Source organism: Myotis daubentonii, chromosome 1 (assembly GCF_963259705.1).
Source record: "Myotis daubentonii chromosome 1, mMyoDau2.1, whole genome shotgun sequence".
Lineage (NCBI taxonomy): Eukaryota > Metazoa > Chordata > Mammalia > Chiroptera > Vespertilionidae > Myotis > Myotis daubentonii.
Genome location: NC_081840.1, coordinates 95,996,774 through 96,022,446, shown reverse-complemented (window position 1 = coordinate 96,022,446; position 25,673 = coordinate 95,996,774). Strand labels below are relative to the sequence as shown.

General features: G+C 37.3%; 1 protein-coding gene across 1 annotated transcript in view; it reads left to right on the top strand.

Annotated features, from left to right (window-relative positions):
* Positions 1-25,673, top strand: part of LOC132242583 (ankyrin repeat domain-containing protein 26-like) — a 109,151-nt gene that overhangs the window by 67,704 nt on the left and 15,774 nt on the right. Inside the window, exons 20-28 of the mRNA XM_059711365.1 lie at positions 5,507-5,720; positions 7,405-7,588; positions 8,117-8,254; positions 9,286-10,242; positions 12,608-12,760; positions 16,260-16,330; positions 16,662-16,755; positions 20,506-20,618; positions 22,385-22,514. Of these exons, the coding sequence (XP_059567348.1) occupies positions 5,507-5,720; positions 7,405-7,588; positions 8,117-8,254; positions 9,286-10,242; positions 12,608-12,760; positions 16,260-16,330; positions 16,662-16,755; positions 20,506-20,618; positions 22,385-22,514 (2,054 nt within the window). The remainder of the gene's footprint in view (positions 1-5,506; positions 5,721-7,404; positions 7,589-8,116; positions 8,255-9,285; positions 10,243-12,607; positions 12,761-16,259; positions 16,331-16,661; positions 16,756-20,505; positions 20,619-22,384; positions 22,515-25,673) is intronic.

Sequence of the window (25,673 nt, the reverse complement as noted above, 5' to 3'; positions counted from 1 at the left end):
CTTTTAATTGGAAAAAAAAAATTTGGTGCTGATATGGAAAGATCTTTTTTTACTTAAATTTATTGAGGTAATATTGGTTAGTAACATAATACGAAATTCAGGTGTACAACATTACAATACATCTGTATACTGTATTGTGTGCTTTGCACTCAAAGTCTACTTCCCATCAGCGTATATTTGGCCCCTTTATCCTAATTGAATTTTGAATGTTAAACTTACCCTGCATTTTTGGGATAAACCCTATCTGGTCCTGACAAGTTGTTATTTTAATCTGTTGTTGAATTTGATTTTCGATGTTTTGTTCAGAATTTTTACCTCCATGCTCATGACATAGTTTTCATTCTTATAACATATTTGTCTGGCTTTGGTTTCAGGGTACTAGGGAATAAGTTGGGGCATATTTCTACTCTTCATTTTTTGAGAGAGTTTGTGTGGAATTGGTATTATTTTTTTTCCAAAATGTTTGGTAAAATTCACCATATAGCATTTAGTTCTGGAATTTCCTTTTTGGAAAGGTCTTTAACAGGACTTTAGGTTCTTTTACCTGTTCTTTCTTGATTGAGCTACAGTAATTTCTGCTTTTCAAGGAATTGACCCACTTTATCTGAATCCTCATATTTATTTACATAAATTTTATATTACTCTGTTATTCTTTTAATATCTGTAGCAGGGGTCCTCAAACTACGGCCCGCGGGCCACATGCAAATACAAATATTGTATTTGTTTCCGTTTTGTTTTTTTACATCAAAATAAGATATGTGCAGTGTGCATAGGAATTTTTTCATAGTTTTTTTTTAAACTATAGTCCGGCCCTCCAACGGTCTGAGGGACAGTGAACTGGCCCCCTGTTTAAAAAGTTTGAGGACCCCTGATCTGTAGCAATGTCATATGATTTCTGATATTGGTAACTTGTATCTTCTCTCTTTTTCTTTATCAGTCTAGTAGCTGAAGGTTTATTACTTTTACTGATCTTCAGAAAGCACTTGGTTTCATTGACTTCTTTCCTTTTTTAATTGTTTTTTCCTTATTGATTTAGTCTTTGACGCTTATTATTCCCTTTCTTCTGTTTGCTTTGAGTTTAATTTACTGTGGAAGGCCCTCTGCCAGGGAAGGCACTGGCTTTCTTTTAAATTCATGTTGACTGAACCCATGATGAAGGCAGAACGTTATCTTGGGGGTATATCCAACCAAGAGGTGGGAATGCCTCAGTTGACCTTCAAAGCCAGGTGCCAGGAAAAGCGTTCTTATCTAAATCTAGTCAAGTACCAGGAAAGAATGCGATTCGGACCCACCCAGAGGTGACTATTTACGAGGAAGCTACAAGAACGCACACATCCCCCTTTTATTTACCCTTAGTGAAACTTCCTGGTAATTGGCTATAAATAAATGTTGCTGCGCTGGTTCTAGGCCCTGTTCATATATCAGAGAGCAGACGCCACACCCAGTCCCAGCTTTCCTCTATTTCTGTCTCAGTCTTGTCTTATTCAATTTTTCTTATTCAATTTTTCTCGTCACGTTCATTTCAAGATTTCAGCAACCTCCGAGTTCTCTCTTTCCGCGCTGGTCACAAGAAGAGAGAACGCCATTCCCCCCATACCTGACGCCTCGAACAGGATCCCCATAGATGCTTATTATTTCCTTTCTTCTGTTTGCTTTGAGTTTAATTTACTCTTCTGTTTCTAGTTTCTTAAGGTGTAAGCCAAGGTCATAATTTGAGATCTTCCTTCATTTGTAATATGGACATTCATTGCTAAAATTTTTATATAAATATTATTGTAGAAGCCTTCCACAAAATCTAATGTTTTGTTTTTCATTGCAATTTAGTTCAAATTTTTTCTAATTTCTCTTTCATTACCTTTTTTTAAAAATTGGTTTTTAGAGAGGGTGGAAGGGAGAGAAAGAAAACTTCGATTTGTTATTCCAGTTATTCATTCATTGGTTCATTCTTTTATGTGCCCTGACTGGGGATTGCATCAGGACAACACTCAAACAAACTAATCTACCCAGCCAGGGCTTTCATTACTGTTTTTTGTTTCTTTTAAAATTAATTTTATTGGGGTGATATTGGTTAATAAGATCATATAGGTTTCAAGTGTACATTTCTATGATACATAATCTATATTGCAGTGTGTGCCCACCACCCAAAGTCAAATCGTCTCCCATCACCATATATTAGGCCCCCTTTACCTTTTACTACCCCAACCCCATTCCCTCTGGTAACCACCATGCTGTTGTCTGTGTCTATGAGTTTCAGTTTTATAACACACATGCGTGAAATCATGTGGTTCTTAGCTTTTTCTGACTTACTTTGCTTAGCATAGTCTTCTCACGGTCCATCTATGTTGCCACAAATGGCAGTATGAGTCCTTTGTTCTGAGATTGGTCTCTTGTAGACAATATATATATGGGTCATGTTTTCTTATCCATTTACTACCCTATGTTCTTTGATTGGAGCATGTAATTCCTTTACATTTAAGGTTATTATTGATAGGTACTTATTGCCATTTTTATTCTTTATGCCTGTGTTCCTTCCTCCCTTTCTATTTCTTCTTTTTGCAGCAGTCCCTTTAGCATTTTATGCATTGTTGGTTTGGTGGTAATAACCTCTCTTAGCTTTTTTTTCTCTGCATCGCTTCTAATTCACCTTCAATTTTGAATGATAGCCTTGCCGGATAGAATATTCTTGGATTCAGTTCCTTGCTTTTCATCACTTTCATTCTATTCTTGCCTGATGTGTTTCTGTTGAGAAATTATCTGATAGTCTAATAGAAGATCCCTTGTAGATAACTTTCTGTCTCTCTCTGGCAGCCTTTAATATTCGTTCTTTGTCTTTTACATTTGCTAATTTAATTATCGTGCGTCTTGGTGTAGGTCTTTTTGCGTTCATCTTGTTTGGGACTTTCTGTGCTTCCTGGACTTGTGTGACTTGTTTCTTCCCAAAGTCAGGGAAGTTTTCTGTCATTATTTCTTCGAACAAGTTTCTATTCTTTGCTCAGGTTCCTCTCCTTCTGGGACCACTATTATGTAGATGTTGTTTCATTTCATGTTGTCTCAAACTTTCCTTAGACTCTCCTCCTGCTTTTTAATTTTTGTTTCCAGCTGCTCTGAATGAGTGTTTTTTTTTTTCTACCTTGTCTTCTAACTCACTGATTCAGTCTTCTAATCTACTATTGAAACCTTTCATGGTATCCTTTATTACAGCTATGCCATTCTTCATTTCCTCTTGATTCTTACTCATGGTGGTGTATTTCTCATTCAGCTCCTTATAATTCTAACTGGTTTATGTATATTTGTCATCCAGACATTTGAGCATCCTTATAACCATTACTCTGAATTCTTTCTCTGAAAAATTACTTGCCTCTGTTTCATTTAGTTCCATTTCTAGTGATTTCTCCTTTCCTTTCATTTGGGGGTTGTTTCTTTGTCTCCCCATTTTTTGCTGTTTCTTTGTATTTGTTTCTGTATAAGATCAAATTGCTATGCTACTCAAGTTGTTTCTATATATTAGATCAAATTGCTATTCCACTCAAATTGATTTTATGTAGTAGATGTTTTGTGGGATCCAGTGGTACAGTTTCTCAGGTCTCCTGAGCGGGGTATTCTAGGGAGGCCCTGTACTTGTGAATTTGGGTTCTCCTGTTGTAGTTGGGTTTTGAATGTGCTATTGTCCCATTCGTGGATGAAGTCTCCAATCAGGGTGTCTGATTATGTGGTTCACTCCCTACTATATCATGCCAGCCATTGTTGTGGAGGTGCTGACTGAACAGCACAAAATACAACAATACAAGACATGACACAGAAGAAACAGAACAAGACTGTACACAAGACCCTTATGGCCCCAACAAAAGTGACCACCAGAGAAAAGAGAATTTGGAAAGAGTATACGTATGATAGAAAAAAAGAAAGAAAAGATATGGGGAGAAAACACAACAAAACAGACAAACAAACCAAAAAGCATGAACAAAACACACCCAGCAAGGAGGGGGCAGAGTAGACAAAATCTGTAGATGCAGGACGTAAATAAAGAAAATAAGGTTAAGGACTTAGAGGAATAGGAGAAGGACCATGGTTTAGAATAACAGAGGGAGAAAAGAAATGAGAAGACAAGAAAAAAAATTTTGAAAAGGAGTATAGAGGAGAAACCAGATAGGTCTAAATTTAGGAAGTGAAGTTAAGACATTAGGAGAAGAAAAGAGAAAGAGAAGAGAGAAAAAAGAAATAAAAAAATTGAGTAGCGAGGGGAAAAAAGGAAAGAGAAAGGGAAAGAGGAAAGGAACAGAGAAGAGGAAATTAGATATGTGAACAAAACAGAGACTAGAATAATAACAGATTAGTAAAGTAGACAGATAAATAAGATCAGTTTAAAAAAGGAGGAAGAAAGGAAAAAAAGAGAAAAAGGAAAACAAAAAACAGAAGGAAAAAAAGAGAAAAGAGGAAGAAAAAGGCATTTTAAAAAAATGTGAAGTGAACTGAGTTTGTTTGCTTCAGCTGAGTTTTACTGTCCCATGGGAAGTAGCTTAGTCCCCCATTCTTTTGTCTGCCAATTCTGGGCTTTCTCTTAGGTACTAAGGAGAGTCCTTTCTGCCTGCTCTATTCATTGTCCTGAGAGTTATGAGCTTTTCAGCCTGGCTAATGGGAATAGACAGTATTCCTGGTGCTGAGTGAGTACCAGGCACTGTTTCCTCTACTCTTTTCAGATGTTTGTTTTCCCTGGTCTCAAGTGATTTCCTCACAAGTATGCATTATGCATTACTCAGCTGAGTACCCTCTGCAGATCTCCAGGGTTTTTCTGTTCCGCTCCCTCTTCCCCAGGGTCTAGACCTGTGATCTCCACTTGCCGTTGTTTTACCAGACCATCAGCTTCATCACCTAAGTCAAGGAGTCTGGTGGACTCTACCTCAGTTCCTTCTCCCTGCGTTGTGGCCTGGAAATTCTCTCAAGGCAGTGAGCTGGGACATTGGTTAGGCTCACTTCATTTGTTTCAGGAATCATTGCCCTTCATTGCCTGAAGTCCATTGTCTTGCAAATAAGTTTTTAATGTGTTTTGTCTGTTTCGTTTTGGCTCATTTCAGGTAGGAAGGTAAATCAATACCTGTTACTCCATCTTGCTAGAGACAGATTGCATAGAACTTTTGCATGTGCTGTAGAGTATACTCTCCTTCTTCCTTTGTCTGACGGCTTCCTGCTCATCCTGCCTTTGTCAATGTAGCCATCCACTCATGGGGAAATCTTCCCTGGGCCCAGTCTAGATCAAGTTCTGTTATGTGACCATAGAACTCTGTTTTCTAGGTATCTATCTGATTTATGATGATCATTTTATTTGTCTTTCTCCGCTGCTAGACTTTCAGCTAAATAAGAGCCAGGGGTTTTGTCTGTTTTATGTGCAGAGCTTAGTCTTCCACAGGATAGGTCCCCTTCAATGTATGAATGAATGTGAATATGCACAGTTCTTTATACACAAAAATAATTCATATATCTTTCTATTTTTGTTTTCTTTCTTATGCAGATTCTATTAGCTTATTGAAAATCCAGGATGCAGTTCTTTCATATGAACGATTAATAGAACTTAGAAAAAATCACTGTGAAATGCTTACTGGAAAAATTAAAAAAATGGAAAAGAGGATTAGTGGACTGCAGAAGGAGCTATCAGAAACAAAAGAAATGAAAACACAATTAGAGCATCAAAAGGTGGAATGGGAACAAGAACTCTGCAATTTGAGGTATTGAATAATTTGGTTTTAAAGAAATATTTGAATATTTACTTTTATTCTACATATATGTAGGAAAAGTTTTATAACTGCCTTCTTACCTTCTAAGATTTTATAGGGAAGAACATTTCTTTAGTGGTATGGAGTATGACATTTTTGGAAATAATATAGCAATTTTTAATAGTGCATACTTCTAGTAATAAGTTAATGTATATTTTTATATATCATTTGAATGACCATATAAAAGTTCACCAAATGGAAACCTCATTATTTATTTAATAAATTGAATTTTCATTGTTTTTCATTATTGTGTATTATAATTAATGCTTCCAGGAATGTCTCATATATGTTTGTTTCTATATTTTTTTATTATATACTCTGAATAAATTATTTAATAGAGTATTATTATTTGGTTACATGTAAGAACTTTTAAAAAGGATTTTAATTCATATTTCTAAATTGTTATCAAGGTAATTTGTACTAATTTACATTCCCACCAAAAGAGTTATTAAATGATCACTTTTATCAAGACAGAAAATTAAAAAAAAACTAATGCAGTTTTAGTTGTGATCTATGCATGAAATGAAAAGTAAAATAGAAAGTGATGACTGATTAGTTTATTCAACATCTTATACATAGATAAAATTAATTAAAAGGGCCATACTGAAAATATGTATTACTCTTTATTGTTGACTTAATATGAATTCTATTTTGTGCTAATAAGGATTTTAAAGTGAACTATAAAGTAAATAATGACCAACAAGAGAAGGTGTGGCTCAGTTGGTTGGAGCATCATCCCATACACCTAAAGGTTGTGGGTTCAATTCCTGGTCAAGGCACATACCTAGGTTGTGGGTTTTAACCCCCGGTCAGGGCAACCAATCAATGTTCTTTCTCACAATGATGTTTCTCTCTCTCTCTCTCTCTCTCTCTCTCTCTCTCTCTCTCTCTCCCCCCCCTCTCTCTCCCTCTCTCTCTCTCTCTCTCTGTCTCTCTCTCTCTCTTGCCCTCTCTTTCAAATCAGTAAGCATATCCTTGGCAAAGAAGAAAGTCTTCTAAAAAAAACAACAACAGAAAGTATAGAGTAACAGATAATAGACTCCTAGACTAGTCTTAGAGTACAGTAGTCAGTGGATGTCTTCTGTAAAAGATATCTGCAGATGCTGACTTTCACTGTAAATCATTTTAGGGGTACCTATATATTTTGTCAAGCTGAAATTTTATTTCTAGTGAATTTATAAACTTGTTTGTACACAACTGCTCCTTCTAATTAGTAACTAAGTTATTTTTCCTAATGGAAGAGTAATTATGACTGCGGAAATAGGCTAATTTCAACTTTACCTTCACTGAATAATTTCAAATTTCCTTTCCTATATTATTTACCAGAGTTACTATTGACTAAAGCTTAATAAGTAGAAGAATGTTTTCTCATTGCTGCCTTTCAGGTATATATAACTTTTAGAAGAGATTTAAATGAGAAATAAAAACATGCAAGAACATAGAAATTTAATTAGGATAATAAACCAACATATGTACAACCATATTATAAAATGGACATTTTTCGATGTTTCTCTCTCATCGATGTTTCTAACTCTCTATCCTTCTCCCTTCCGCTCTGTAAAAAATCAATAAAATATTTAAAATGTACATTTTATTTTCTAATAAAATGAATTTTAAGATGTGTATTTAACTGCAGATTTACCTTAAAAGAAGAAAAAGAGAAGAGAAGAAATACTGATTTGTTATATGACAAAATTAGGGAGCAGTTAAGAAATAAAGAAGAGCAATATATTAAAGAAGTTGAAGTGAACCAACAACTTGAAACCACTCTTAGAACACTAGAGATGGAATTGAAAATTATAAGAAAGAATTTAAATCAGGTAAATTTATCTTTGGTGAAATTTCTTATTTCTTATAGTATTTCATCAATATTTATAATGTCCCTTTGGTTTAATTTATATTATTTAAGTTTAAAACAATTAAAAAATGTTATCTCATTTAAAATATGAACTATGACACATATAATTAAAACTATCAATTTATTGCAACTCTTGACATCTAATAAATGCTATGTTTATCTTTTCTAAATGAAGAAATGGAAGGTAAATTGAGTTTAACCATTAACATAAATACTAATTTTGGCTTTTTAAAATGTTTAGCATGCAGGCTGGGTTGCCTTGAGACCGTGATAGAAGTCAAATGTCTCGTAAAGACATTTCACAGCACTGTTTTTTTTGCTCTTTAACAAGTTAGCTGTGATTTAAGTTAAGATTTGAATTTTTCATGGAAGGTAAGATCCTTGTGTTTAAAAAGGCTATCTTCTTTGAACAGATTTTTAAAGGTTCTGCTCTTAAGCTTATAACTTCTTAATGGTATGAGTGCAAAAACCTAATGAAATGTGTCTCTAGGTTGTAGAAGAACGAAATGACATTCAGAGGCAACTTTCTAGAGAACAGAATGCCAGAATATTACAAGATGGAATTCTGACCAATCACCTATGCAAAGAAAAGGAAATAGAAATAGCTCATAAGAAAATGACTTCTGAGGTATTTTGTTTACTAATTTTCAAATGGTCTTGTACATATATTTGTGTGCATATGTTTAAAAAACCAATACTGTATATAATGGAAAGTATAGAGGATTTTAAAAGCCTATCTCTGTGTTTGTGCACAATACACAAAATCCTAAATTTGCTTGTCTTTTTAACCTCTCCATTCAAGATTGTGATAAATGAATGAGTTCAGTGATATATGTACAAGTGCTTAGGACAATGCCTAGATGATCAGTTATTAGTAGATGTAGTTCTTATAACTGACTATGAAAGTATTAGAAAAGTAGTATATGGATTATTCTCAGGAAAAAAAGAATTATAGGAAATTTAATCTGTCCTAATATATGCAGGGTTAATATTCTTACTGTGGGGTAGCTGTATATTCAGCATGTACAGTCAATATTTATTTATTTTATTTTATTTTAAAGATTTCCACCTGCTAATATAAATCCTATGAACCTTTTCTTTCTGTTTCTTGTTTGTTTAAGTTTTTAAAATAGGTTTTAGAGAGAGAACAAAGGAGAGAGAGACAGAGAGAGACAGAGAGACAGAGACATCAATGTGAAGAGAAACATTGATTGGTTGCTTCCTGCACAAGACCTGACTGGGGATTGGATCTGAGACCCTTTGGTCCATGGGATGATGCTCCAACCAACTGAGCCACACTGCCAGGGCTGAGACCATGCACTCAATTTTTAAATGTAATCAGATTCATTAATCTTTTGTTTTATGCCTTCAGGGTTTGTGATAATTCAGAGAAAGACCTTTCTAATTTTGAGACTCTTAAAAATTCTCTTATGATTCCTCTTTCACTTTTATGGATTCATCATCATATATTAAATTTTTGAACTTTGGGGAATTATATAAATTTAGAGATTTGGATCCAACTCCATTTTTTCTAGTGGGTATCCACTTATTGCAACCTTTTTTATTATATAAACATATAGGTTACCCTTTAATTTTAGAAGATATCATGATATGTCATTTCAATGAGTGTTAGCTTAAAGTCTTCTTTGTATTACTTAGGTTTCTGATAATTATGAAAAAGAAAAAACTTTGTTGCATGAAAATCACATGTTGCAGGATGAAATTACCAAGCTAAGACTGGAAATAGACACAGTAAAAAATCAGAACCAGGAAATGGAAAAGAAATATGTTGAGGACATTGCAATTGTCAAAGAAAAGAATGACCATCTTCAAAAGACAATAAAACTGAATGAGGAAACATTAACAAGAACAGCATTTCAACATAACGGACAACTTGATGTTCTGACAGCTGAGAATACAATGCTAAACTCTAAACTGGAGAATGAAAAACAAAATAGAGAAAGACTGGAAGCAGAAGTTGAATCATACCGGTCTAGACTGGCCACTGCTATACAGGATCATGAGCACTGTCAGACATCAAAAAGAGACCTACAGTTTGCTTTCCAGCGAGAAAGAGATGAATGGTTTTGTTTACGGGACAAAATGAAATTTGATATGTCTAACCTAAACGATAGCAATGAAGTTCTTGCTCAACAGCTTTCTAAAGCAGAAAGTAAACTCAATAGCCTAGAAATTGAGCTTCATCACACAAGAGATGCTCTCAGAGAAAGAACATTGGTTTTAGAAGGTGTACAAAGAGACCTAAGCCAAACACAGTGTCAAAAGAAGGAAATTGAACACATGTATCAAAAGGAACAAGGTAAAGTGAATAAATATGTTGGAAAGCAGGGATCCTTAGAGGAGAGGTTATCTCACCTACAGAGTGAAAATATGTTGCTTCGACAGCAACTGGATGATGCTCACAACAAAGCTGACAGTAAAGAAAAGACAGTCATTAATATCCAAGATCAGTTTCAGGATATCATAAAAATATTTCAAGCCGAAAGTGAAAAGCAAGGTCTTATGCTGAATGAAAGAAATAAGGAGTTAATCAATGAATGTAATCATTTAAAAGAAAGAATGTATCAGTATGAAAATGATAAAGCAGAAAGAGATGTAAGTATCCTGAAAGATAAATATTTTTCAAATTTTCTAAAAGAAAATTCAAAGTAATATTTGATGATGGCTAAATGTTGAATCTAGCTGAATATTAAACATATATAGATTACAAATGTATTTGCTCGATCAGCTTAAAAGAAGACATTGTATCCAGCAAATGAACATTAAACCTGAGAGGTACTTTGTTTTGAGTAGAGACATTGTGTTGCCCATGAAATTTTAAGAGTTTAAGTTATAGATTGTTAATAGGTTTATAGATTGATATTAATAATTTAGTCTTATACTGATAAATAATAATTTTAATCTTTCTGTCACCATATTTTAATACCGTTGGAAAGCAGATAAATAGAAATGCTATACCTAAAATTAGCATTTTGAAATTAAGATTCAATTAAATGTATTATCTTGACAGTTAAGTTCAGATTTCTCAGATGAACTGAAGTGTAGATGTTATATCGCATAATATCTTTCCTTGAGTGGCTTCTTAGACATTTTAGTAGTTATAATGTTATTTTTATTCATGTCAATTTGAATGGAATTTGGAAGTGTTTCAGTCTCAAGTAATATATTCTTATGACCTGTCAATTCTTTAGAAGTATCTATTTATTTTTTTTTTAAATATATTTTATTGATTTTTTACAGAGAGGAAGGGAGACAGAGAGAGAGTCAGAAACATCGATGAGAGAGAAACATCGATTAGCTGCCTCCTGCACATCTCCTACTGGGGATGTGCCCGCAACCCAGGTACATGCCCTTGACCTGAATCGAACCTGGGACCTTTCAGTCTGCAGGCCGACGCTCTATCCACTGTGCCAAACCGGTTTCGGCAGTATCTATTTAATCAAGTCATATTTTGGGTCAAGTATGACGAGTTTTAGCAAAACTATACTTGATTTAATCTTTCCACTACTATTTGTGGTTTTCTTTGAATATTTTACAAGTAATTTACTCATATTTCTCACTTCAAGGCCAAATTACTATCGTTTAAAGATAAGTTTCTCCAAAGAGAAAATTGTAGCTTTCTGTGATTTATTAATTTGGCATTGTATCTCTATTCAGACTAGTGAGGGGTGGCAGGATTTATGTGTAGCAGGGAGGGAGGTCAAGGCCATTGGAATGACTTCACTTTTCTTTTAAGATAGGAAACTATTGGAAGGATTTGAGCAGGAGATTGAATATGCAAGGAACTCTAAACTTACTTGAAGCCTCTGATAAAAGAAAAAAGAGAGAGAATGTTCTGCAATATTGAATGTCCCACCACTTGATTCACCTATATACCCACTTCTCTTTCAGACATCAGTAGATTATAAAGATTTGAGATTCATGAGGGGGGAATTATGAAGGGGGAAGGGGGTTGAATCAATTGTCTGAGTAACCTAATACTGATTAGGCAAGAGGATTACATTTTCTCTGTCTTTAACCTGATTGAGCAAACAGAAATGTGTCCATATGAGAAAAAGAAGGCAAATTGATGTAGGTGGTGATATTTTTCCAGTTATATATTACTAGGGGCCCGGTGCACGAAATTCGTGCACTGGGTGTGTGTGTGGGGGGGGGGGGGGAGTGTCCCTCAGCCCAGCCTGCCCCCTCTCACATACTGGGAGCCCTCAGGCGTTGACCCCCATCACCCTCCAATCGCAGGATCGGCCCCTTGCCCAGGCCTGACGCCTCTGGCTGAGGCGTCCGGCCCAGGCAGCGGGGACCCGCAGCTGCAGCGGCCCCGCGATCGTGGGCTTCGCTTTAGGCCCAGGCAAGGGACCCCTAGCTCCTGGGACTGCCAGCTTCGACCGTGCCCAGCTCCCATCGCTGGCTCCACCCCTACTTCCTGCTATCACTGGCCAGGGCGGAAAAGGCACCTGATTCTCCGATCATGGCTGGGGGGCAGGGCAAAGGCGGCCCCAGGGCCGCCTTTGCCCTGCCCCCCAGCTCTTAGCTCCCCCCTGGGTTTCCAATCACTGTCAGTGGCAGGGGGCTTCTTCCTGCTTTCCCTTTCGCCTCCCTGCATTGTGCCTACATATGCAAATTAACCGCCATCTTGTTGGCAGTTAATTTGCATATAGCCCTGATTAGCCAATGAAAAGGGTATCGCCGTACGCCAATTACCATTTTTCTCTTTTATTAGTGTTGATGCTAATAACATGTGACTCTAACAAAGTATAAACAGAATGGGACAAAAGTAGGTTTATAGTTGTTCAGACAGAGAAAAATACAATAATTGATGAAATAACAATACAAGAATAAACTCAGTGTTTCACGTATTCACAACTTTAAACCTTCTTTTGCTTCATCCTGTATGTGAAGTTATTTATTATTAACAATTTAAAAATAATATAATTTATAAAATCAGAAATATCTTACCTAGGCAGCTGTGAGACAACTTCAACAAGAACTGGCTGATACACTGAAAAAACAGTCTATGTCAGAGGCCTCACTGGAGGTTACATCACGTTATCGTATGAATTTAGAAGATGAGAAACAAGAGTTAAAGAAGGAACTAGATCAAAGCAGAAGTCAGGTATGTATGAAATTTAACCTGTCAGTTAATCTGTAGCTGGTTAAATAATAAAGTGTTTTAGGGTACTACTTTTCATGGGCAGCTTTCTTTTGTATATTTATTGTAATTAATTATAATTTTATTGTCTTTATAATGCATTTATTTCTTAGACCCTGGCTTTAATTCTGCTACTTACATTTTATAGGTTTTTTTTCTTATAATATTTGCCCTTAGGAAAGTTGAGAAAAATGCATGATTCTTCATAGAAGTCAAGAGACTTTTTTCTACTAAAAAGTATTTTTAGTGATATCTCCATTATCATGATGAGACAGCCAGGTGAAATCAGAGGATAATATTTAATGGGATGTTGCAGAAAATTTTTTTATTTCTTATCTTCACTTTGGTGAATGGATCTAGAATCTTTATCATAGATTTCAGAATAACTTATACAGGAAGTTCATTATACAAAACAGTTGAAGTAGGCATATCCTTGATTTCTCTCCCTTAGAAATATTATAAAAACATGGAAATATTCAGATCATTATAGTATGTACAACAGACAACTAAGAAAACAAAAATTAGATCCACCATTGGATTAAAAAACACACCTGTATTAATGTAATTCACATATCATATAATTTGCCCATTTAAATTGTATAATTCAATATTTTTTAACATAGTTAGAGAGTTGTCTACCTATCACCTCAGTCAATTATGGAATATCTGTATTATTCCAAAATAACCAACTCCACACCTTTTAGATGTCACTACCAGCTTCTCATCTCACCCTGCAGCAGGCAACAACCAGTCTACTTTCTATCTCTATAGATTTGCCTGTTCTGTGTATCTCATGTATGTGCAATCTCTCCTTCTCCATGAGGCATGCTCTGACTGTTCAAACACTCAGTGACCTCATTCTTTTCAGCACTTGTCATCTTGTCTGTCCAGAACAATTTGGCCCTTAGTTTTACATTGTTTTCATTATTTTCACGAAAGATAATCTTGTCTTTCTAAGTATAAGTTTGTTTTGGGGGGCATATTATTAGATATGATGGTTCCTATCCTTGTATACCTTGAAAATATTTTAGCTTAACAATTATTAGGATAAAATTAAATACTTTATACTACACCATACTTTCTTCTTGTAGATGTTGATATAATTAATCATTTGTTTTCAATGTATTTTAAGCAATTAAATATAAATATAATAGAGAATTGTTTATTCAGAAGCTCATCTTTTTTACCCTCACTGTAAGAAAAAAAAATGTAAATCAGCCTTCCTTGACTATGCAGCCAGAACTGGGATATACAGATTTATAGCACTTTGTAAACACTGGAACAGCTTTTCTGGTATGCTATACCACATCACCTTAACCTAATTATCAGAGTACTTACTAAAGCAGCCCAACATAAACAGTTCCTGGGAATGAATGGGTTTGGGAACTTTGATTTAGCAATAGAGTCCGCTAGCTCCATGTTAGCGGCTTTCTCCTGTAAGTCATGTTCTCAGTCCAGGAAGTAGCTCGTGTTTGCATTGTAGCTCGTGATGATTGTCCACTGAGAAGTGCAGAGAGGAAGTATGTTATAAATTACTAGGGGCCCGGTGCACGAAATTCGTGCACTGGGTGTGTGTGTGGGGGGGGGGAGTGTCCCTCAGCCCAGCCTGCCCCCTCTCACATACTGGGAGCCCTCAGGCGTTGACCCCCATCACCTTCCAATTGCAGGATCAGCCCTTTGCCCAGCCTGACGCCTGGGCCAGAGGCGTCAGGCCTGGGCAGGGGACCCTCATTTCCCCCCATCACTGGTTCTGCCCCCAGCCCAGGCCTGATGCCTCTGGCCCAGGCGTCAGGCCTGGGCAGGGGACCCCCAGACCCCTCCGATTGCTGGCTCTGCCCCTTGCCCAGGCCTGATGCCTCGGCCAGAGGCGTAGACCCCCATCACCCTCCGATCGCCTGATTGGCCCCTTGCCCAGGCCTGACGCCTCCGCCAGAGGTGTCAGGCTTGGACAGGGGACTCCCATCTCCCCCTGATCACTGGCTCCGGCCCCCGCCCAGGCCTGATGCCTCGGCCAGAGGAGTTGACCCTCATCACCCTCCGATCACCAATCACCGGATCGGCCCCTTGACCAGGCCTGAGGCCTCTGGCAGAGGTGTCAGGCCTGGGCAGGGGACCCCCAGCTCCCCGTGGTTGCAGGCTCCGCCCCTGCCCAGGCCTAACACCTCTGTCCTAGGTGTCCAGCCTGGGCAGCGGGGACCCGCAGCTGCAGCAGCCCCGCGATCGTGGGCTTCGCTTTAGGCCCAGGCAAGGGACCCCTAGCTCCCGGGACTGCCAGCTTTGACCGGGACTCCCATCGCTGGTTCCACCCCTACTTCCTGCTATCACTGGCCAGGGCGGAAAAGGCGCCTGATTCTCGGATCATGGCTGGGGGGCAGGGGGCTTAGCTCCCCCCTGGGTTTCTGATCACTGTCAGTGGCAGGGGGCTTCTTCCTGCTTTCCCTTTCGCCTCCCTGCATTGTGCCTACATATGCAAATTAACCACCATCTTGTTGGCAGTTAACTGCCAATCTTAGTTGGCAGTTAATTTGCATATAGCCCTGATTAGCCAATGAAAAGGGTATCGCCGTACGCCAATTAACATTTTTCTATTTTATTAGTGTAGATTATAAGCAGAAAATTATTATTGGCTAGTAGAATTGGTGAAAGTTTCAGAGTAACTTATACAAGAGACCACTTCCATTGACATGCCATTTGCCTAAAGTATAAAATTTTATTAGAATATAAAATATACAACAATAATAATGCTAACTACAAACCCTTAGCGTGTACCATGAGCCACATACTCTTCTAAGTACTTTATGTATATTCCCTAATTTAATCTTCCCAACATCCTAGTGATGTAAATGCCATTATTATCTCCATTTTACAGATGAAGAAACTAACACAAGAATTTTAAGTAATTTGCTCAAGTTCACACAGCTAATAACTGGGGGATTTGGGATGCAAACACAGGCATTCTGGCTCCTGTTTAGAGTTTGTCTCAAGCTATTCCATGAAACTTCTAGGTGTCAACGAAAGCGGCATGTTAACTCTCATACGCACTGGAATAGCCATGGCCATTCACATTTGTGAATATTTAAAATTATAGTTGATATGGTTCTTGGAATACAAAATATAAATGTTTATCATAAGGTAATTTTCTATTTTAACCCATTTGACCAATTTATAAATTTGTATATTTATTTGATAGATATAATTTTAAAACCTGAATAATGTTTTTGTTTTAGTACTAGAGGAGAGGTGGTGAACTTTTCTGGAAAGGGCCAGGTAGTAAATATTTTAGGCTTTGTGGGCCATGAGGTCTCTGTTGTCACAACTCAGCTCTGCTGTTTGGCACAAAGTAGCCATAAAAAAGTGCACATGAAAGAGTGTGGCTGTGATGCAGTAAAATTTTAGTTACAAAAACTGGTAGATTTGTACTAGACTATCAGTAGTTAAAAGTATTTTTTTCTCTTTCTTTTAGCTGCAAGAAGCACAAGATCGATGTACTGCGGCTGTAAAATGTGCGGAGGAGACGCAAGAGCACATGCAAAAGTATAATTTAAAACAGCACAGAAAATGTTTATAAAGCAAATGAGCAGTATAATATGAGAAATAGATCAGTTATTGTAGGAAAAACATTTGTGTTAAGCTGGATAAATATTTTAGCTTTGAGCTATTTTGAAATACGTAATTTGTGTACATTGTCTCTAAATTTTGCACATTATCCACAAAACACAACTAGAAAAATGGCCTAATTGCCAAATCATCTACTTTTTAAATTTTAAGATTTTATGTAATTGCACCTTCAGAAGTCTTTTTCAGAAATTATTTGGTATTTTTATATTATGTGTGAGAATAATTATTTGCAAAATATATATTTTAGGCTTGAAATTGAAAATGACAAGTTAAAAGTTACAATAAAAAAACAAGCACACAAAATTGAACAGCTTCAGACAAACCTGTTGGGGAAAAATTCGGTAAGTCAGTCTCTTAATTTCCACACACTGAAAATGAATTTTTATTCTCTAGTAGTAGTATATAAGATATTTTGGACAACATGAAAGTCTCACAGATTAAAGTATTTATTGTATTCATATTTATTATATTCTAGTAATGTAATTCCTCTTTATAGATGAAGTTTACTGAAGTCATAAAATTAATGGTTTTTATAGTAAGATTTTAATAAAAATATTGTGATCTAGAAGCAATGTTTGATGTATATCACATTTTCTTTATTCATTTGTCCAACATTTGGTTTTTTCCAGCTTCTGGCTATTGTTAATAATGCTGATATAGACATTACAGATATTTATTTGAGTCCAGAAATTTGAGTAATGATCTAATCTACAATTCTGAATTTCTCTTGTAATAAAAACCCTCCAGTGAGATTTTGTAAATGAATTACTTTTAATGTTCTAGTTTGTTCTCTTCATCAAGAATGAATACTAGGTCATCATGCAAGTGTTTTTTGAAAGGAGTATATTTTTTCCCTTTGCTGGATTTTTCCAGTTTTTAAAAAAATACATTTTTATTGATTTCAAAGACGAAGGGAGAGGGAGAGAGAAATAGAAACATTAATGATGAGAGAAAATCATTGATTGGCTGTTTCCTGTATGCCCCACACTGGGGGTCAGGCTCACAACCCAGGCATGTGCCTCAAACTGCAACCTCATGGTCCACAGGTAGACACTCAGCCACTGAACCACACTAGGTGGGCCCTTTGCTGGATTTTTAAAAAGAAAAGAGATGCCAATGAAAAGTAGGAAAGGCTGCTCAATCAGGGCCTTACATAGCAACATATTACTTCTAGCACTACAAATTTGCAGATTATTTATTTTCCATTCACTTGTGCTAATCAGCCTTTCAAAGATTGAACAATCCAATCTCAGAAAAGATGGGTGTGTGATCCAGTATTTCAATTTTTTAATGAATGGTGAAAACTGCATAACTAATTATCCAGCAGAACAGGTTTCTCCTTCCATTCATACTCTCCTCTGTAGGAGAGGCTACCTATGATTTAAGATCAGAAGATTGCACTGTGAACCCGAAGTTTAAGCAGTCTGGTAGATGCACCTACCAACTAGTTTCTTTCAGTCTCAATAGCTAGGTTCATGCAGTTTCATTATTCAAGATATACTTATCAGGGGAACTAGAACATTATGTTCACTGGTCCTTATTATGGCTGAAGAAACATTTAAAATTACTTTTTTCTAGACTTTATATGAATAAGTCATATTGTATTAGCATACTTTTCATACAAGTGAAATGATATATTGATAAGGAGTCTTCTGTGAATTAGAGTGCCAGGAGTTGTCACCTTAAAATTTCATACAAAAATCTCTTAAGGTATCAAAAATTGAAAAATTTGTAAGAATACCCAAAATTGATTAAACTTATACAAAAATAATGAGGAATTTTTTTTGTAGATTCCAGTTAGGTTTATGACATAGAATTATTAGCCACCTTAAGGCCTACCCTGTGAATAAAAAATTTATAGAGTAAACATTTCAACCAATTTAATCAATAGACCTAACTTCTCTGGAAGGTTCTCATCTCATGAATTCTCAAGCCAGAGACTATCTGGGTTAGGATATTTGACCAACACAATATTGAGGTGAAGAGTCTGAATTGGCAAGAAGATAGCTCTAGTTTTCTCAAACCTTTAAACTATATAGTTGAGTATGCACATGAAAAGAACTTCAGAAAACTTCCATAGGCCTGCGGGATCGGGCCAAAACTGGCCCTCCAACATCCCCCAAGGGATCCCAGATTGCGAGAGGACGCAGGCCAGGCCAAGGGACCCCACCAGTGCATGATTGGGGCCAGGGAGGGAGGCGGGAGGTTGGCCAGCTGGGGAGGGATCATAGGAGGGCTCGAGGGCATGGCCGGCCTGTCTTGCTGTCCCAATCGGCTGAACCCCAGCAGCAAGCTAACCTAATGGTTGGAGTGTCTGCCCCCTGATGGTCAGTTCACATCATAGCGAGCAGTTGAGCTGCCTTAGCATATCATTAGCATGTTACATTTTGTTGGTTGGACGGACGACTGAACGACTGGACACTTATCATATTGGGCTTTTATTATATATAGGATAATCAAAGGCTAATATGAAAATTTTCCCCTCGACCGGGAGTTCAACCAGGGGGCAGGGCCGGCTGGCCAACCGCCCATGGCAGCTCCTCCCCCTGGCTGGCCCGGCCTGATAGGCCCTGATCAGGGTGGCCCGGCCGGACCCCAACTGTGTACAAATTTGTGCACTGGCTTCTAGTTTTTTAGAAAGGCAAATAATTGATGATCTGATGCTTGTGAAAAACATTTGCATTATAAGAGGAAAACCAGATACAGAATGCTGGTCAACATCCTAAGGCTGAAGGTGGCCCCAAGATCAGAAAAATAATACTACACTCAAAATAACACCAATATTGCCCTGACTGGTTTGGCTCAGTGGATAGAGCGTCAGCCTGAGGACTCAAGGGTCCCAGGTTCGATTCCGGCCAAGGGCATATACCTTGGTTGCAGGCTCATACCCAGTGGGGAGTGTGCAGGAGGCAGCTTATCGATGTTTCTCTCTCATAGATGTTTCTAACTATCTCTCTCCCTTTCTCTCTGTAAAAAGTCAATAAAATATATTTTAAAAAAATAACACCAATAAGAACATAAAATGTACAAGATTACCTATCTACAAAGGTAACCCATACAAAGTTATGGTTTATAAGTGTGTGGTTAAGGATATTGTCTATTGGGAACTAGAAGGGAGAAAGAAAAGTACAGATAACCTCAGTAAAGGGATCAAATTAGAAATGTTGACTAGGGAATCTGGTTTGAAGTGTTGAAATTTAAGGAACTCAGAATTTTTTAAAAAGTAATAGAGTCAATACCTATACATCAGGGTTACTATTTGGAAACAAATTGGGGTTAGAGGAGTAGAGGGAAGGTGTGTGTGTAATCATTGTTATCAGTTACTGCTGAGAAGTAAGGCAAGATCAGGACTAAAGAAAAAGATGGCCCTCAAATTTTTTTAGTGCAATTATAGGATTGAAAATCAGATTCTTATGTAAAAGAAGAGAATAAGTATTGAAAATATGAATATGCAGATGAGACCTTGCATTATAGAATATTAGAGTTTAATCAAAAGGGAAAACAGGATGGTAGAAAAGCTATAAGAATCAAGTAAAAGTTATGTTTTTGTAAAATATAGAGAAGACAAACTTTATTTAAAGAGAAACATGTTTAATAGAAAAGGAGAAATTGAACCCTCTGGAAGAAAGTTTACAGAGAATGAGAGTCTTTAGCTCATCCTAAAGTCAGATTGTCATTATAAAGAAATGGATACTGTGGGAATTTCAAAGATTATTTTAGTAAGATGGGATTTAATAGAACCTAGAATATCTTGAACTATTGTTGAAAATGTTTCTAAGGCATCTTTAGAAACTAAAATGTCAATATAGCCATTCTCTTAAAAAAAATTTTAAGACTTAGTATTTTATATATAAAAACCTCTGTTTTAACAAATGCTGGCAATTTAAATTCCAGAAAAAAAGTGATGAAAATATAAAATCAATTTAAGCAGCTGTAAAAAGGCATTAGTTTTTAAATCTACCTTATTGGCATCAGGTTTATAAACCTGTTTACACATATTATTCATGAACTCATGAGAAATTATATTTTTAAGAAAGAAGGGTGAGTCTTTAGATTTTAAAAAGTTAATTTTCTTTAAAAATGTTTTTCAGTCTCAGGATGAAAAGGAACAGTTAAAGAAATATATTGAGTCAAAACAGTCTTTGGAATATAGCTTGGATCAAGAACTGAAGAAAAATGATCAATTAGAAAAAGAGATTACCAGGTAAGATTTTAATATTTCAGAACATTCCTAGCATTCATTAATATTCAGCTGTCATTTTACTTTATTAAAGCCAAAATACAAATTTATATTCTCTCTGTAATTTTCATACTTAAACAAATTACCCTATTTAAAAATTTACTTAAGAAACTCAGAGAACAATCTGAAACTTTTTTGAGTGCCAAAATATTGTATTTAGTCTTTACTGATTCCTAAAGGTAATGAGGATACCTTTTACATATCCTGTCAACTGCACTTTTCAAGTCTACCTTGAATTTTTATTTTTGCAAGATATCTTTGCTCTCTGTGGTAATCTTTCCTTCATTTAGGAGTGTGCTTTCCTTCAGCATTCAAATAGTTTAATATCTGTGTCATTGCTTAACAGCATCAAACATTATCTTGCTTTGGCTTACATGTCTTTCTCCATTTTTAGTGATAAATATATCACATATACAAAAATGTATATATGACTTTAGAAAGTTGTATAATCATGTTTTTATTAATCAATAAAATAAAAAAATAGGCCCTGGCCAGGTGGCTCAGTTAGTAGGAGCTTCATCCCATGCACCAAAAGGTTACAGGTTAGATTGTCGGCCAGGACACATACCTAGATTGCGGGTTCGATTCCCAGTCAGGGTATACATGGGAGGCAACTAATGGATGTTTCTCTTGCTTTCTTTTCCTCTTTCTCTCTAAAAATCAATAAAAACATCCTTGGGTGAAGATTAAATTACTGCTAATAACAATAATAATAATAATAATAATGGTCTTTCCCAGTGTCTGGGAAGTCCCCACATGGCTTCTTTCCTATTTATTCGCTGAGCACTTAAGTTTGTCCTCTCATTCTCATCAGTGTTTTCCCTCATTTAACTGTCTTTCTCTAGTTGTTTTGTATCCCTTTCATTTTGTTAAGATTGTGCTAGCAAGTATCTTTTCCTAAAACAGTCTTGAGCCTGGCTGGTGTTGTTCAGTGATTGAGCCTCGACCTATGAACCAGGAGGTCATGGTTCAATTCCTGGTAAGGGCACGTGCCTGGATTGCAGGCTTGATCCCCAGTGTGGGGCGTGCAGGAAGCAGCCAATCAATGATTCTTTCTCATCATTGATGTTTCTATCTCTCCCTCTCCCTCCCTTTCTGAAATCAATAAAAAATGTATATATATAAGAAAAAAGTTGATGGCTTTAAAATCTTTATTTTTTTAAAAAGTCTGTTGAAGAGACTGTTACACATTATCTCTGATTTACTTTCTTCTAGAGCCCTGCCCCTTTCCGAATTTCCCTTCAACTCAGACTTCAAATATTTTTCTTTCCTGCTTCTCTTTCTATTTTGAAAGACCTCCTTGATGTTTTTTGTTGGTACTTTTCTTCTTTTCTTCTTCTTGTCAGTAGGTATCAAAGGTATTTTCGTGTCTTTTCAAACATTCACATGTAATTATACTTTCCTATTTTACCTTGGATAGTGATCTCTGGTTTCTAGTTGATATTTAATTATAGGTTAATGTTTTATTTAATATACTAAAATTAATATTAATAATTTATTTATAAGATTTCTATGTAGTTACAATATTAACTCTATCATATATGTCATGAAATTTTTTTCATGTTATTATATAATATAATTTAGTAGTATAGTTTCAAACAATATTAAATTGGGACAAATGAAAGGATATAATTTATAGGTTTATATTACAGAACATAATATCTGTTTAAATAATTATTAAATATGTATCCTTAAAGAATTTGACTTACTCATTTTACACATTTCTGCAGATTTAAGAAACTCTTAAAAATTACAAAAAGGAAGTTAAATGAATATGAAAATGAAGAGCTTAGTTTCCCTGGAGATTTAAAACCGAATCAAGTTGAAATGGATATTCAGATTAATATATTAAAACATAAGGTAATTTTTAAATCAGTTTTGGGACCACAGATCACCTAAGTTGGGAAAATATATATCACTTGATGCTTTGAGCAATGAAATATAGATTTTTCTATTAATTTTGTAGACTTGATATCAGTGAAAAAGAGCTTTTTTCCTGATCACTTTTCTATTAAAAGGGCATATTGTTAACTCTCCTATCTTGAACCCTGATAAGAAGCATACCATTTCATTACAGGTCCTCAGGCACCAGCACCAAATCAAAATTTTTTTGGGGGGGTAACAGCTTTATTGAGATATAATGCAAATACCATGCAGTTCACTCATTTGAAATGTACAATGCAGTGGCTTTTTCTACATTCAAAGAGTTATACAATGATCATCACAAATAAATTTTAGAACATTTTCATCACCTTAAAAAATAGCCCTATGCCCGTTAGTATCACCTTAAAAAGTAAGCCGGTGCAGGGTGTCCACTTTCTCCTCTTCCGAGTCCTAAGGAACCACCACTCTACTCTTGGTCTCTATAGATTTGTCTATTCTGCACATTTCCTGTCAATGGAATCACACAATACGTGGTCCTTCTGACTGCCTCTTTTAATTAGCATAGTGTTTTTAAGGCACATCTATTTTGGAGCATGTATCATCAGTACTTCATTTCTGTTTATTGCTGAATAACATTTCATTGTCTGGAGCAACCACATTTTCCTGTGTGTTCATCATTTGATGGATCTTTCTGTTACCACTTTTTGGCTTGGTTAATAATGCTGCTATGAACATCCATGCCCAAGTTTTTATGTGGACATATATTTTCATTCTCTTAGGAATATACTTATAAAATGGAATTGCTGATTCATATCTTTAACCTTTTGTGGAACAGCCAGACTGTTTTCCAAAGTAGCTGCACCATTTTACATTTTCATATGCATGTATGGGAGTTCCAATTCCTCCACATTCTTGCCAACACTATCATTGCCTGTCTTGATTGTAGCCATCCTGATGGGTGTGAAGTGACATCTTTTTGTGGTTTTGATTTGTACTTTTCCAGTGGCTAATCATGTTGACCATCTTTTCTTGTGCTTATTACCCATTCATATATCTTCTTTGAAGAACTGTCTATTCAATTCCTTTGCCTGATTTTAATTGGATTTTTTATTATTGAATTGTAAGAGTTCTTTATATATCCTAGTTAAAAATTCCTTATTAGATAAAGGATTTTCAAATATTCCTTCCATTCAGTTCACCTTTTCACTTTCTTGATGGTATCTATTAAAGCTCAGAAGTTTTTGATTTTGAAGTCCAGTTAATCTATTTTTGTCTTTTGGTTTCACAACTAAAAAGACATCCAAATACACATCTATGTTTCCTTCAAAGAGTTTTGTAGTTTTAGCATTTACATTTTGAGTTAATTTTTATGTATAGTATGAGTTAGATGTCTAATTTTATTATTTAGCTGTGAATATCCAGTTGTCCCAGTACAATTTGTTAAAAAAAGACTATTCATGTCTGATTTACTTGTTTGGCATCCTTGTTGGAAAGCTCTAGGTGATAATGTGAGGGTTAATTTTTGAATTCTCCCTTCTAGTTCATTGATCTATAAGTCTGTCCTTATGCCAGTACCAAATCAAATTTTATGAGAACTCCTTCCCAGTCATTTTGCATATTACCAGTTATTTTATAATAATAAAAGCGTAATATGCTTACTAGACTGGACGACCTTCTGGATGAAGCCACGGTGGCAGGGGCCAAAGCAGAGGCCCCTGGCCACAGTGGCAGGCGGGGGCCGAGGCAGAGGCAGCAGAGGCCCCCAGTGCCACAGCCAAGGCAGAGGCAGCTGCTGCGGTGGCAGGGGCCAAGACAGCCGCAGTGGTGGCGGGGGCCCAGCCCCTTGCATGAATTTTGTGCATCAGGCCTCTAGTATCCTATCTAATAAAAGAGAAACATGGTAATTAGCCATACTTCTGCTACCCTTCCCATTGGCTAATCAGGGCGATATGCAAATTAACTGCCAGCCAAGATGGCAGCCGGCAGCCAGGCAGCTTGAAGCGAACATGAGGCTTGCTTGCTTCAGTGACGGAGGACTCCAATGTTTCCCGCCTGCCGCTGCCAGCCTCTGAGCTTGCAGTTTGAAACATTGTTACAAATATAGAAGCTAAACAAAACCCCAGAAACCTGCTTTCAGCCAGCCGGGATCTCAGAGCTGGAGTTGAAACAGTGTTTCGATTCTAGAACCCAAACAAACCAGACACCTGCTTTCAGCAGCGGAGGCCTAAGAGCTGGAGCCAAGCCTCAGAGCTAAAGCTGGCCCAGAATAAAAAAAAGAAAAAGAAAAAAAGGAGGGGTTGGGAGCTTCAGTCACCCGCCAGCCTGAAAACAGCCCTCAGCCCCTCACCCAGACTGGCCAGGCACCCCAGTGGGGACCCCCACCCTGAAGGGAATGTGACCAGCTGCAAACAGCCATCATCCCCTCATCCAGGCTGGCCAGGCACCCCAGTGGGGACCCCCACCCTGATCCAGGACACCCTTCAGGGCAAACCAGCCGGCCCCCACCCGTGCACCAGGCCTCTATCCTATATAGTAAAAGGGTAATATGCCTCCCTGCACCAGGATCAGCGGAGCCGCGAGGCCCTCCAGCACCAGGATCAGCGTGACAGGGGGCAGCGCCCAAACCCCCTGCTCGCCCTGCAGCTCTGTGACAGGGGGCAGTGCTCCAATTCCCCTATCGGCCCTACTCTGTGCATGACGGGGGAGCTCCCCAAACCCCTGATGGGCCCTGCTCTGTGCGTGACAGGGGGGAGCTCCCCAACCCCCTAATCGACCCTGCTCCATGCGTGACAGGGTACAGAGCCCCAAACCCTCTGATGGGCCCTGCTCTGTGAGTGACAGGGGGCAGTGCCCCAACCCCCTGATTGGCCCTGCTCTGTGCATGACAGGGGGTGGCGCCACAACCTCCCCATCGACCCTGCCTTGAGTGTGACAGGGGGTGGTGCCCCAGCCCCTCAATCGGCCCTACCCTGAGCGTGACTGCGGGTGGCATCGCAACCTCCCAATCCGCCCTGCTCTGTGCATGACAGGGGGCGGCGCCCCAACTCCTCAATCAGCCCTGCTCTGAACCCGACCAGGGGCTGTACCTAGGGATTGGGCCTGCCCTCTGCCACCCGGGAGCAGGCTTAAGCCAGC